The sequence below is a fragment of the Olea europaea genome, unplaced genomic scaffold (assembly GCF_002742605.1).
Source record: "Olea europaea var. sylvestris unplaced genomic scaffold, O_europaea_v1 scaffold849, whole genome shotgun sequence".
NCBI classification, from domain to species: domain Eukaryota; kingdom Viridiplantae; phylum Streptophyta; class Magnoliopsida; order Lamiales; family Oleaceae; genus Olea; species Olea europaea.
The window spans coordinates 92,339-106,633 of NW_019266937.1; the positions used below are offsets into that span (position 1 = coordinate 92,339).

At 35.6% G+C, this 14,295-nt stretch overlaps 1 protein-coding gene across 2 annotated transcripts; it reads left to right on the plus strand.

Annotated features, from left to right (window-relative positions):
• The first annotated feature begins 4,041 nt into the window (after positions 1-4,041).
• LOC111391854 (probable receptor-like protein kinase At2g42960) lies at positions 4,042-10,457 on the plus strand. 2 transcript variants are annotated; one of them, XM_023017131.1, is made up of 9 exons: positions 4,042-4,165; positions 4,664-4,742; positions 5,289-5,982; positions 6,072-6,176; positions 6,443-6,565; positions 6,649-6,819; positions 6,983-7,112; positions 9,159-9,371; positions 10,043-10,418. In XM_023017131.1, exons 3-9 carry the CDS (start codon positions 5,318-5,320, stop codon positions 10,193-10,195), a joined length of 1,560 nt encoding a protein of 519 aa, XP_022872899.1. In that variant the 5' UTR covers positions 4,042-4,165; positions 4,664-4,742; positions 5,289-5,317; the 3' UTR covers positions 10,196-10,418. The 2 variants fall into 2 exon arrangements, with proteins under 2 accessions (XP_022872899.1, XP_022872900.1); XM_023017132.1 differs by lacking the exon at positions 4,042-4,165 and adding an exon at positions 4,221-4,483 and having other exon boundaries at positions 10,043-10,457.
• Positions 10,458-14,295: the final 3,838 nt, after the last annotated feature.

Consider the following 14,295-nt stretch of genomic DNA (forward strand, 5'->3'; position numbering starts at 1 on the left):
AATTCTGGCACTTTATACCCTCTAGGCCATGGATATGCTTGGTCTACCCAATCAGGATATAGCTTTGTGTAAGTCGGCTTAATGACAGGACGTACCCCAAAGGCCATTTGATCCTGTGCTATTTTCATAATTTGGTTTCTCAACATGACGTTGAGGTCATATGGAATTCCTATAGGTTGGTTGGTCAGTTGATTTGCCTGAGGCCTGATGTTTGGTCCTTGGTTGGCAACAAATTTGCCATGATTTGGGCCATTGTTGCCATTAGCCTGAATATTTATTCCATTATTGACACGTGGGGTATTCTGTCCATTATTTAGGACATTGTCTCTTATATTTAATTTACCCCCAAGTTAGATGTACCATTACTACTATTCTGATTTGGCCTTACACCATCCCCTGGTTTGAAGTAGAGGGATCAAAAGGTGGTTCTATCCCTTGATTTGGACTTAGGACTGGGGAATTATGTTCCACGATTGTCCTAGCTTGAAAGGGATTTGCAAGAGGCACAACTGGCTGTCAAATTTGGCCTATTAACTTATTCATTATTTCATTCAAAGTATTCAGTTGTTTGGCGATGTTGTCATAATATGCATTCCCATTCTAGGTAAATCTTTCCATATTATGAATATTTCATAGATTTACCTGTTCAACGATATCCTGTGTGAGTTCTCCAAGTAATGCACGCATGGTTCGAGGACTCAACTCTGTCATTGGTTCGTAACGACCGTGACTACTCTAACTTTGTTCTTCTGTTCGTGGAGAGCTATGTTGCTCCTCATATTGCTCGATCACAGACAGGACTCCTCCCTAACTTGCTGCTTCCTTATCAGATTTGTGAGGCATATTGTTTCACCTTTTGTATTTTCAATACCAAACACCAAGGTCTCACTAGGCGTGCCAAATTGTTTCACGCAGGTAGTCGCTAACAATTAAAAATGGGATCAGACGATTGTGTAAGGAACAAACCTCTTGAGACAAAGTTCCAAAAATGGGTGTTTTATTGGCGATGATTTACAATTGGAACTAAACAAAATGCCTCCAAGGGGCCCAAGCACACGAGTACTGAAAGAAATGTTTAAGTTTAAACTAAGAAATTGAAATTACATATTCTCTGTTTGAGAGTATTTGATTCGGGGGATCTCTTTTTTTTCTATGTCTTCTCTTCCTTTTATATTCCCTTGATGATTTTTTCGTGACAAACCGCTTGGAAACTGCTTGACTGCCTTATAACTACCCACTTTCTTTATGGTAGCTAACTTATCGTGGAACTGCCGTCTCTAACTGCTGCTGCCACTACTCTTTGTCGTTCAACCGCCTTCAACTGAGCTCCATGAATCGTGAAATGTGATAAAGTTACTCAATAAATGTTTTAATAACTGCATTTCTGGATAACCATAACATTTTATGTTTGCTAAAAATCCTGGGTGATTCGAAGGTATGGGCGAGAACGGGGTCATCACTCTGGGCGACTGTAAGGCATTCCATTCGTTCAGACCTTGGGCGTCTTGTAAGCTTGGGTGATGATTTTACTGTGTTCGTGGGCTTCCACTACATTCATTAATAACCCTGTTTGGGCCTTTATCCTGAATTGTCCAATTGTGCTTCATTCTTTGTGCTATTTGATTTGGGAATTCCTCAATTGGGCTTTATTCCTTGGACTATTCGATTTGGGCTGTACTTTTAGTGTGTCAACAAAAGTGCAATGAGACCTTTCAACCTCTTGGGAGGGCTTTTTCCCTCCCATATGCTAACAACGAATAGGCAATCACCCCGTAGCTGTTACTTACCCAAAGAGTTGGGTGTAGAATCCCTTCTACTTGTGCTTCTTACCTATTTGCCTATAATAGCAAATGGTAGAAGACGTTGAATTGTTTTTTTCTATCTTGTTTCATCCGATCATTTATCTTTCCCTTTTAAGATGGTTTGACACTCGACACTTTTGAATGGATGGCCTTAACACGTGCCTAATTGGGCAATTACCTCGATGAGTGGTACATGCCATCACATATTAGTTGCATGGTATTTTTAGTTCATTACCCTACATTTCTTGTGAGCTCCATCTCTAAACCTTAATTTGTATGGTTCTCTAAGAGGTACTAGGCCCTATCACTTGCCCTGACCTTGAGCTTTTTTGTTTTGGTTTTCGATCTTTCACGACATGTGTAGGTCAGTTCATCATAACCCTCCTTGGCGTCGGCATAGGCATAGACATAGACATAGACATAGGCATCAACATAGATTTTAAGCTTAGATCTTAATATTCTTGGTTTGTAAAGTCTAGAGCCTCAGCTTGGGCTTTTGGCTCGTCAATTGAATTGCTTCATTAAAGTTGACTAGTCAACATGCACATGTCTCCTCGAGGCCTCCACAAGACCTCTATGTGGATGGAAAATGTGTGGTTAAACAATAAGAAAAAAATTTGAATTTGTCCGTGATATTATTTTATTGAGGAAATCGTGACTGAAATGATGTCAAATCACTATTTAAAAATGTATTTTTTTGAAAAAATATGAATCAAACTGGACCATATATGTATAAAAAGAACAAAAACATCAGCCTTTAAATGCATTTCGTCCTTCCAACACTACTAATGCCAAAACGCGTGCGACAGTAACGTGTCACGAGAGTAATCGACGCATAATATATTGTGAAATGTACGTTAACGAGATAATATTTATTTGAATTTGGTCGGCAAATTTTTTAGGGAAAATTGCAGTCGAGGTACCAAACCTTTCGTTTATTAACGGAGTTTGCTCAAACCTTTAGTTTATGCCATCCACAGTCTGAAACCTTTCAAAAATATGCACCGAGGGTTCAAATGGATGGAAACCGTCCGTTTGACCATTTGTTAACCAATAAAATTGAATTTTGACCAATTTTTGACCAACTTAAAAGGGTAAAAATGTAAATTTGTTATTTAATATTATAATAAAACAAATAAACTAATATACCAAATAAAAATAAATGAAACTACTATTCATCATCTTCTTCCCCACCCCACCCCCACCCCGCTGATGCAATTTTCCCAATAAAAAATGCTTTGCTGGCAGCCGTAGTGTGAGGGTTCGATTCCTGATATACGGTACATAGTTCAGTGGTGCAAAGGATAGGAGTGAGATTATCTCACGCTTTGCTGCCAGTCGCAGTGTGGGAATTCGATTTCTGAGACATGAAATTGAACTTTTTGTAGGCGCAATGTACAGATAACTTTTGTTCCTTAGCCTGTTAGGGCACATCCCGCGATTTACCTTCTTTACAAAACTTTAGGGGCGGTGAGGACTCTCAAGATTGGTGTTTAACCTTTTATTTTTATTTTTATTTTTATTTAATAAGGAGTAAACTGCAATCTCCGGAGTTAATGACAAAAGCCTGGCGTATCTCTCTTTTCCCCTTTAATTTTTATTTTATTTTATTTTATTTTTTTGATATCTAGGCATCCACCTTACAGTGACTAAATTTTGGAGTTTACACCTTAACCCCTCAAACTGCAGCCAGGTTAAATCGCAGGTTGTACTCCAAACTGATCAGTACTCAAGAGCCCCCCAACTGTCTGTCAAAGTGTCAAGCAAGTCATTTCCTATCTTTGCACATTGCCTTCCAGTAGAGCTCCTGTCTTCCAGGATAAATCCTGCCTTTCAGGAGAATATCTGCCTTCCAAGAGCCTTCCAGGAATCGAACTCACGACCTCTGATCTGCTAGCCTTGAAACGTCCTCATCTTTGTCAATTGAAATGTGTCCTGGGACATCTTTTCCCCTTTAATTTAACCTTTATCTTTGTTGGCAAAGTTTTGTTGTTTTCTCCGTGTAGCCAATGTAAAGTGTTCTAGCTTTTAAATGAAAAATCTATTCACCCCAAACAGTCACCTTCAATCATCACATTTTTTCACCAAAAAAGTGGCAGTATAATGCAGTGTTTTTTTTTTTTTTTTTTTAACAAATACAGCTACAAAAATCTCACTTAACTTTAATCATTTTCTATCAATTATCTTTGACCAACTTTTGATATTTGTAGTTTGGTAAAATTCTAGATAAACCCAGATAAAAAGTTGGAATCTTTAAGGTAAAGAAGTGTGCTTTTGGTTAAAATAATGTAATCCCAGTAAAGTTTCTGAAAATTAGTCATCTTCAAGAGAATAAAAAAGAAGGGCCAACCAAGAGGAGAAGGGTAGCTTTTAGTTCTCTTAATGCTTTTGTTTTACTGTTTGTTTAATTGTTATTAAGGCATTTTCTCATTACCTACCACTGATAAGTTCATTCTTCCTTCTTTTTCTGTCATGTATTTGCACATATATTCATATTTATATTTATATTCCCTGCCTGAAACCACCACGCACAACAATATTCATTTTGTGACTAGAATTAATTAAACTAGCCATTAGCGTTCTATGTACCTATACTCTCTTTACAAATACAGCCCTTTTGTTGTTGTCATCTGGGCAAAGGCATTTAAGGAGTGGTGGTGTGAATAAAGCACTCACATTTGGTAATGCATTGAAATCCCTGAAAGGAAATTAGATCTAGTTTTCTATTGGAACATGTTTTTGAGGAAAAAAGGGAAAAAAAAAAAAAAACTTTGATTTTTGGGTGTTCTTCTAAGTCAAGATCTGCTGCTGGTTTTCATTTTCATTATATTTTTTATTTATTTTTTATTTTTTATATGCAGTCCAAGAAATTTACATGGTGATGGGATTTTCTACACAAGGGATCGGAAAACTGCTCTCTTGAATCCTGTGCAGAAAAAGGTAAGAACTCGATAACTTTCTGAGATATTGGGACAATTTCTTTTCTTGAATGGGATTTATTTATTTTATTGAATTTATTTACAAAGTGCATTTAATTATAAGGTCTAATTAATTATGTGACATAATGATATGAAAGATGAAAAGGGTTTTATACAAATGGGTCTTATATAGATCTTGTTATTGATCTACTCATTAAGGGGTTTGAAATTCTTATAATTATGTCTGTTTTGTTCTTTTCACTGTTCTGGTCTTCATAATATTCTTACCTACTTGTTTTTTTTTTTTTTAATAAATTGCTTCATAGTAAGTATCTTGTATAGAGTTTTATTTCCTTTTAATAAATTGCTGATTTATCAAGAAAAACAAGTTGCATTTATGAGTGCCACAAGGTTAAAAGAATTTTGTCTCAGAACTGCTATATTGGTTTAATGAATAAGGGTTAGAAGAATTGAAGGTTGTTGTATTTCCCTTATTATAGTGCCAATGCCATAGTCTAAATATGTACTTAGCGAAATAGAAGTGTTAAATCGGGTGTTCCTTGTACAGATTTTGCAGGTTGTTTGACATCGTAAAAGATGACTTCTGATCTAAATGTGGAACTCTCCAAGAATACTGCCATTTTTGGTCTTAAGGTCTGGGAAGTTATTGGGATTATTGTTGGGTTATTGATTGTGTTTATCCTCTTTGTATTGACATATTATCTTACATCACGAAAGAAATATAAAACTCAAGAAAAACTTCCCCTTAGCCAAATACCAAGCGTTTCGAAGGAAATTAAAGAAGTACGAGTGGAACAAGTATCAACTAATGAATTTGTTCCAAGTGATGGGATTCTTCTCACCATTCATGACAAATCCAGTGATAAAGAAACTGACAAAGTTTTGGTCCATCTGGGAATGCCAAAAATAAAGAACGGAGATAACAGCAGTCAATCAGGTTCATTTCATAATGTTGATAAAGATTATTGTGGATCACAATCAGGTGAGGAAGGGAGTTCAGGAACATTTGGTGCATATAAATCTTATTCTTCACATCCTATAACTGCTCCTTCTCCATTATTGGGTCTGCCTGAACTTTCTCACTTGGGTTGGGGTCACTGGTTTACACTTAGAGATCTGGAAATTGCTACAAACAGATTTTCTAAGGAGAATGTTATTGGGGATGGCGGATATGGCGTTGTTTATCAAGGGCAGTTGATAAATGGTACTCCTGTGGCAGTAAAAAAGCTCCTCAACAACATGTGAGTTTTGAATGGGTTTTTCCTTCTGATATTTAATGGAAATACTTACTGGATGTTTTGAAGGCCAATATATTTTATTTTCCCATCAGGGGTCAAGCAGAGAAAGAATTTCGAGTGGAGGTTGAAGCTATTGGCCACGTGCGTCACAAAAATTTGGTTAGGCTTCTGGGGTATTGTATTGAAGGAACTCATAGGTACTGTGTAATTTGACTTTCAAATCCAACTACTTAGCTGCATTTTCCCTAGAAGATTTTTTCATTGTGAACTCATTTGTGCATGGACATGGTTTTCCATTGCAAATGGATTTAGTCCAATCATTACGTGTTCCACAATTAGTATGAGATGCAACTCCAGTTACAAGCTTGTGAGCCAAAAACAGAAACCAAGGCTCTAAAACTTTTGGGACTAGTTTATTACTTTTCTGCTTAAAATTTCTTTTAACTTATTCTCAACATTGCAGGATGCTTGTCTATGAATATGTCAACAATGGGAACTTGGAACAGTGGCTTCATGGGGCTATGCGCCAGCATGGAAGCCTTACTTGGGAGGCCAGGATGAAGATTCTCCTTGGAACGGCTAAGGCGTAAGTTGGTTTATCTATGTTATTATCCTTTAATTTTCTCTTTCAAAGTTATGATCTTATTACATTTGATACACTTCTCGCAGTCTTGCCTACTTGCATGAAGCCATTGAACCGAAAGTGGTTCACCGAGACATAAAATCGAGCAATATATTGATTGATGATGACTTCAACGCCAAGGTTTCTGATTTTGGTCTAGCTAAGCTACTGGATGCTGGGACAAGTCATATCACAACTCGAGTCATGGGTACCTTTGGGTGAGTGTTTTGCTTTGCTTTTTGGTTCTTTCTAAGTTCTACAAGGCCATTGGTTCTTGTTTTATCTACTTGATTACCAAAGGGTTGGGTTAAACGTATTTTATATAGGACGGTGCGCAATTACATTTGATTTTCTCTCATTTTTCCTTCAAACAATGTACAGATATGTGGCTCCTGAATATGCAAATACTGGCCTTTTGAATGAAAAGAGTGATGTCTATAGCTTTGGAGTTGTGCTGTTAGAAGCAATTACAGGAAGAGATCCGGTTGACTATGGTCGTCCTGCTCAAGAGGTATTAAATCCTCTCTCCCCTAGTATCCGCTCTATAACATGCTAGTAAATTAAAAACATATTAAGGTTTCATTGTATTCCTCTTTTGGGAATTACAGACAAGTGACTTTGGTGATATTAAATTTAATATTTCGATAAAAAAATTTGTTTACATAAACTCTATTTTTATCCATTAGTGGTACAAATATACATCTTATATTGGGAGTATTTGTTGGGAATCTACTTATCATGTGCAGCGAAAAGTAAAACAAATTTTAATTCCCACCAAGGATCTGCTTTGTGTTTAGATAGAAACTGTGATAGAGATTGTACCTTTTACGAGATCTGCAAACTTCTTTGCTATTCTTTCATTCCAACGATTTTGATTCGCCATCCACAGATATCCAATTATTCAGCCTCCAATGAAATTCCACACGAAGAACAAGATTGTAGGACTAGGGTTTTTCTTCTTTTGTGCTAGCAAGAATGAAATTCTCTACAATTTCAATCCCTAGCCACTTATTTATATGAGCCCAAACAGGCTTGGCCTGACGCGATCCAATATTTAATTAACTCATTTAATTAAATTCGACCCATGAATTAATTAATCCGATTAATTAATTCGGGCCTATAAATAAGCAACACAATTAATTAATTTATTCAACGCTTGTTAAATTAATTAATTGACAAGTCACAATTTTCCAGTTCTTCTTTTGTGTGCGACCCATCATGTTCTTGATCACGATATCTTACGATGTGAATTATTATTTTGATCTAATTAAAATCGATAAATTAAAATACCATTTTAATTTATCACAAACTCACATTCGTCGTCCCAGATTGACATTCAACAATGCGTCAGAACAATACATGTGACGGAAAATGTCACGTGGTATGACAAAATCAAAATGTGAAACTATAATCCCTTCGTCAATATGATTCAATCAATTATGAGATATGGAAGTATGTCATCCTGATTATCGATTATATCTTTCATTCCACTATTAAGTTTATATAAGCTGAAAACTCATTTTCGACTTTTGAGTATACCTTGGCCAAGGATTTCATTATCGACTTAATTGAATGAAATTCAGATCATAATCTCTTTCTATCTAAGAGTGATGAATCATCTATTGATTATTCACAACCTTCATACGATGCCTGAGATACCAAACAATGCCGTATTAGCGTCCCTTGATAGAGCAACACCCGACACCGTCAAAGTATGACCGTCCTCATATAAGGTACTATGACGACCTCAAGTCAAATGATCAATTGCACTATCGAATATTAGAGATTAACTACTAACACTCAGATAGTTATCCATGTGGAATCTTTTAGCGAGTCCTAATATTTTGTTTTATAATAAAACGTCCACATTTTTATTCAAGTGTCACTACACTTTAGCTTATGAGATCAGCTACTTATTTCAAAAGTAAGAAATGTCATACGTGATGATCTATCCGTAATAACGATATTCATATCTCGTCATTACTTATGACCACGGATAATTTAAAATTCAATCATATGTAATTTGTATATCACAATCACAACTCTTTGTGATTAACAAATTACTAAAATTTGAATCTACAGACTCCATTATTTAATTTAATTGAGTATTAATTAATTAAATAATAGATCTGCCATAAATTGCATAAATTATATATTAAAAATGTTTATATCCAAAGTCAATTGGACCCAGAACATAACACTTACAGTATTTGGATCTAACTTGTTCATCTTGTGCAACTTTTTGAAACCTGTTGATAATGGAGCAGGAATCTCTTTTTGCGGCAGATACTTGAGGCTCCTTTCAGCTACTTGATAAGTCATGAATTGTTTTGTAGGTGAAAAATTTGCTGCAAGAAGCCTTGCCATCCATTTTTTGTGCTATTTTTCCTTTTGCTTTATGTAACATTTAGTGAACCCCATTTGTTCCGGTTGAATTTCAACCGAATATTTTCCCTTCGAAAGCTGTCGAGTTTGCTTACTTCAGATTGGCACCTCTGCTTTTCTGAGGCATATCTATCTTCAGTTCCATATAATGAAAAATGTATGAAAATTGCAGGTAAATCTAGTGGATTGGTTGAAAATGATGGTTGGAAGCAGGCGCTCTGAGGAAGTTATGGATCCGTACATGGACAGGAGGCCATCAACGAGAGCCCTCAAACGAGCTCTTTTGACTGTTTTGAGATGTGTTGATCCAGACTCAAACAAGAGACCTAGGATGAGCCAAGTTGTCCAAATGCTTGAATCAGAAGAATATCCAATACCAATAGTGGTCAGTGTCTAATCCTCTCCTATTGCATAATCTAGTTTCCATGAATTTATCTCTTATGCAACTGCACATTAATGAGTCGGCATTTTTATTACAACCTCCCATGTTGCTAATGTATAGAGTTATACAAGTTGACAAAATTTTCGCTAAGTATATGTGATTTTTATTTCAGAGTTGACTAATGTTCAAGAAAGGTAAGAGTTGAGAAGGATGGTTATTTTTACTCAGTAGGGAGTGTTCCAGTTTTTTTGGTTTAATATTTCTTAGATTAATAGTTTAGAATGATAAAAAATTAAGAAAATAGCTTATAAGTTCCAATACAACCTACAAACTCTGGCCGACTTCCACTTGCTCTTGCAACCTGCAAGGCTGGCACAATGGTAATTAACATGAGTCTACATGACAATACGTATACGTGGCATTAACATGAGTCTACATGACAATAGGTATAGGTGGCATTAAATGATAGGTTGAATGCCAGGTGGACTATAATCAAGATTTTGTTTATTTTCTTTCTTGAGTTGTAATACCGTCTCTATGTTCTCGCAAAAATTCCTAGATATAGGCCTTCGCTTAAGTCATTGTTTCACCACCTAGATTTTTAGTGTAAGAGCTCTCTTGACAGCCAGTGGTACTTGAATAAACTTGATAGTTTTCATACTTATATTTTGTAGGATCGAAGGCGTAGAAGAACTCAAGCGGGTAGTGCAGATATAGATTCGCAACAGAACTATGACACTGATAAAAGCGACAACCAAGATCCAACATCAGATAAGAAAGATGTATTTTCTTCCCAAAAAGGTACTAATCTTACTGCACACGTTTGAAGAGAGTATGTTAGACGTGGGAAGAGGGAGTTTGTATTGTATTTTTCTTTTCGAATTTTATTAATTTTGGGTTTCTATTGCGCTTTTTTGTAATTTCTTTTGAAATTGTTCTTGTATGAGAAGTAGATAGAAAGACTATTTCTCTTTTTCCCCCCTTTTTTTTTTTTTTAATGGAAATGGTGCCTTTGTAAGAACCCTGAAAACACTGGTCAGGCTTTGTACAGATACTGTTGTTTTTTAGGCTTATTCTCAGTGATGTTTTATTAAATCCATTTTTCTCTTACAATAAGAAATGAGTGAACTGGAGACTAATTAAACTAAGGCTGTGTTTGGAAGCGTGGAAATAGGGTCTTAAAATTGGAATCGATACTTAACAAATTATGATTCCAATTTCTAAGGGCACATTCCTTAATGTCAAACTAGTGCCTTAGGATTTCAATACATGTATAAGGTATTAAGTGGGGCGAGTCGAGTCGAGTCGGGTCTAGTCACTCAACTTGCCTATTATGGGTTTCAGCTAGCTAGGCAAGACAACTCGCTTAAACAAAGTCTGACTCGACTTGACTTGCCACATGAGCTTGCACACAAGCCAACAAGCTCGGCTCGCTAGTGAATTGAGTCAAAGAGCTGTTTTTTCAGTTGCCACCCTCAACTACATGCACCTTTACGTGTAGAGGAAATTTATTTTTTCATTAAAGCTCAACCTATTGAACATTCATGATTGGGTAGCATAAAATTGATGTCCGCTAACCACATTATTCCCCTATTTGGTGTAGTTGAAAATCATATTTTCAGTAAATTTTGATAAAGGTTAAGGAAATGTGTGATTAAAAAATTAATAAGAGTTTAAATCTAATTAAATATGTAATTAAAATTAATTATTGACTTGGACTTAAAATTTTATCCATTTTATGAACTACAACACACATGGGCTACATATTCACCTTGACAATACAAACATGAAAAGAGTAAACACAAGCTCATTCACCAATATCATCTGATAATACTTCTAATAAGCACAATGGAAAGATAATCTTTTTTTCAAGAATAATTACACCAGAAAAAAAAATAAAAAAAAACTCTCTTTTGCCTGTGTTTAGCTTTTATTTCTCCCTAAAATTGCTACAATATTACAGAAGTAAAACCACCGTCCTCGTAGATGGGAAGGGGAATCGTAAAACCAAACCAGATGGTGATGAGACTGGGCATTCAACCTCTTACTTCTCATCTTAAAAAAAAAAAAAAAAAAAAAAAAAAAAAAAAAGGAATCAGTTTCTATTCACAAATTTGCTTTCCCTCTAATTGAAGAAAAGCTGCATCCACGTCATTCAATTGCCGCAGCTTCAGCTTAATACGGGAGTCAGATACCTTCCCATGTTGCTTCTGATATTCGTCCTTCAGTTCCTCCGGACAGCTTTGAAGAAGTTATGAAGTCTTTGAAGCCTTTTGGGTGTCTGGTGAAATTCCCTGCAATATGGGTTGTGCCAAGAATTTCTTCTTTATTTAATATCTGCCACTAGAACTGCGCCTAGTTTTTCAGAAGATGTTCTTATTTCTAGCATCGAGCCCTGTGAATATCACTTTTGAACTATAACTACCCAGAACCTCAGATTCCACAAATTGCATTCTACCAATATTTTTCTCTGCAATTTTAGCTTTTAAAATTGACACAGACCTTAATGATCCTATCTAATCTACCGTCCTGGATCAATTATTCCATTGAATGTCAGAAGATAAAACATGAAGTCATGAAGATTGTGCAAGATTAAAGTAATAGCTCATCTGTAAATTTCTTGCACTTCTTTGTTCTTTTATTGTTTCCTTTTTTTCAAAGCACACTGATAAAATAGACATCCTTATTCCAACCAACCACAGTTGACGGATGTAGTTCCAGTTTGGCACCCATTCTCATTCTTTTTCTCATTCTTATTTTCAATCATACAATTTTTCATAAAATAATATTACACGTTAATCAAAAAAATTTCATTTTTTTTTAACCACACATTTTTCAAAAAATACTATTTCAACCATTAAAATTTCAAAAGAATGGGGGCCAAACGGGTGCGTAATATCGCAAAGATGGAAAATATGTCTATAAGAATTCTTTTCAATCAATCAAGCCATAGCTAAACTAGTTCCTTATTGCTCAAACTGATTCAATAAAATCAAAATGCAAAGCTGACAAATGATATAGACAAGGAAATGCTAACGACTATTTCAACTGTGATTCATATAACGCGAGAAGAAAATTAAAAACGTAAAAAATACAAAAAACAAAAACAATGTGATTATATAAAAAGTTCTTGATTCATGCTAAAATCAAATGTATGGCATAAAAAGCAACATAACATGAATGAAATATTAAAATACAAAACAAAACATCATTTAATAAAATGAAAATTAGATTCATGTCGATTTTCGTCAAGTTAAAATGTTAAAATTACTTGAATGATAAAATGCATTGGATTAAAGTATACAAGTTAAAAAAATTCTGGTAGATATTAATAAATATAATATAATGCATTATTATTAAAAATATATTTTTATATCCCGTCTATTTTTATATTCCGCCTATGAATGAAATGGTGGTTATATTGACACCACAATTTATTTTAGTTATACCATTTTTCAATTACATTAAAATCTTTAATCTTTTTTTATTATCTCACTTACGTCCCCATTTATTTTATCGAATTTTTATCTTCAATCCTTTATTAAATAGTACATATGGTCCATAACGGTCGTTTTTTGTCCAAATATTATGTTATCGTGCTTTACAGCAAGGGAGAAATACTTAAAGAAGAACAAATGATAAAGAAGGACAGATGTTCTGCTGTAAGAAAAATACTGTGTATTACAGTTGTTTGGCTTTTGTACACAAATTGCAATGAGGGCAGCAAGCTATATATATACATAAACCAAAAAAGCTATACTAGGAAGCCTATTAATAGTGAATCAATATACAAGGAATAGCAGCAAATTTATAGCAACCGTGTCCATGATTTGCTCCTATAGATTGGTTGATTATCCATGATTTTAGAGATGAGATTAACAGTCCATGATTTGCTCCTGTAGATTGGTAGTCTGACCAAGATTATAGGGCTAAGATCAAGGATCCTTTTCACGCCCCCGCAAGACGGTGCTTCCATCGGCAACACCGATCTTGGTGCGAAGCTCTTGAAAGCGAGTCTTTGAAAGAGCCTTCGTCATGAGATCCGCAAGTTGATCACGGGTAGATATATGAGATACATTGAGCAGGCCTTTGTTAACATAGTCCCGAACAAAATGAATATCAATAGCAATATGCTTCATGCGGGAATGTTGAATAGGATTTAAGCTGAGTTGAGTGGCACCAATATTGTCACAGTATAATTTTGGTATAGCAGGGAGAGTCACCTGTAGTTCTTGAAAGAGGGAAGTAAGCCATGCTATTTCCGAAGCAGTAGTCGCAAGAGCACGATATTCAGCTTCGGTGGAGGAGCGCGCAACAGCACGCTGTTTTCGTGTGCTCCAGGATATAGGATTGTTGCCAAGATAAATGATGTAGGCTGAAGTGGAAGTTCGGCATCCATATTGCCTGCCCAATCAGCATCAGAGTATGCAGTGAGATGAAGACCTTTAGTTTTGCGAAGCCGTAGACCATGATAAAGAGTCGCTTTGAGGTATCGCAATAACCGTTTAGCTGCTGTCCAATGTGTCACCGTTGGTCTATGCATAAATTGAGCAAGGCGAGAAATCGGGAAAGCAATGTCAGGTCTCGTAAGAGATAGATATTGAAGTGAACCAATAATTCGACGATACTCCGTGCAATCAACAGAGGTTGTGCCATCATCCAGGCGGAGAACATCAGAGGTAGACATTGGGGGTCAAAATCTCTTTCGTATTGTCAAGGCCTGTTTTAGAGAGTAATTCCCTAATATACTTATGCTGAGATAAAAATATACCGTCTGTGGTGGGGATAACTTCAACACCCAAAAAGAAACTTAATGGGCCAAGATCTTTGAGAGAAAAGGCCTTGCCCAAAGAAGTGACAACCTGCTGGATAAAAGTGCTGGAATTTCCTGTGAGAATGAGATCATCCACATAAATGAGAAAATATG

Bases quoted from the DNA above. Each gene is read 5' to 3' on its own strand.
- LOC111391854 (XM_023017131.1), top strand. From the start codon at position 5,318: ATGACTTCTGATCTAAATGTGGAACTCTCCAAGAATACTGCCATTTTT. The intron at 6,177-6,442 runs GTACTGTGTAAT...TCAACATTGCAG, and splicing joins TGTATTGAAGGAACTCATAG to GATGCTTGTCTATGAATATG. The intron at 9,372-10,042 runs GTCAGTGTCTAA...TATATTTTGTAG, and splicing joins AATATCCAATACCAATAGTG to GATCGAAGGCGTAGAAGAAC.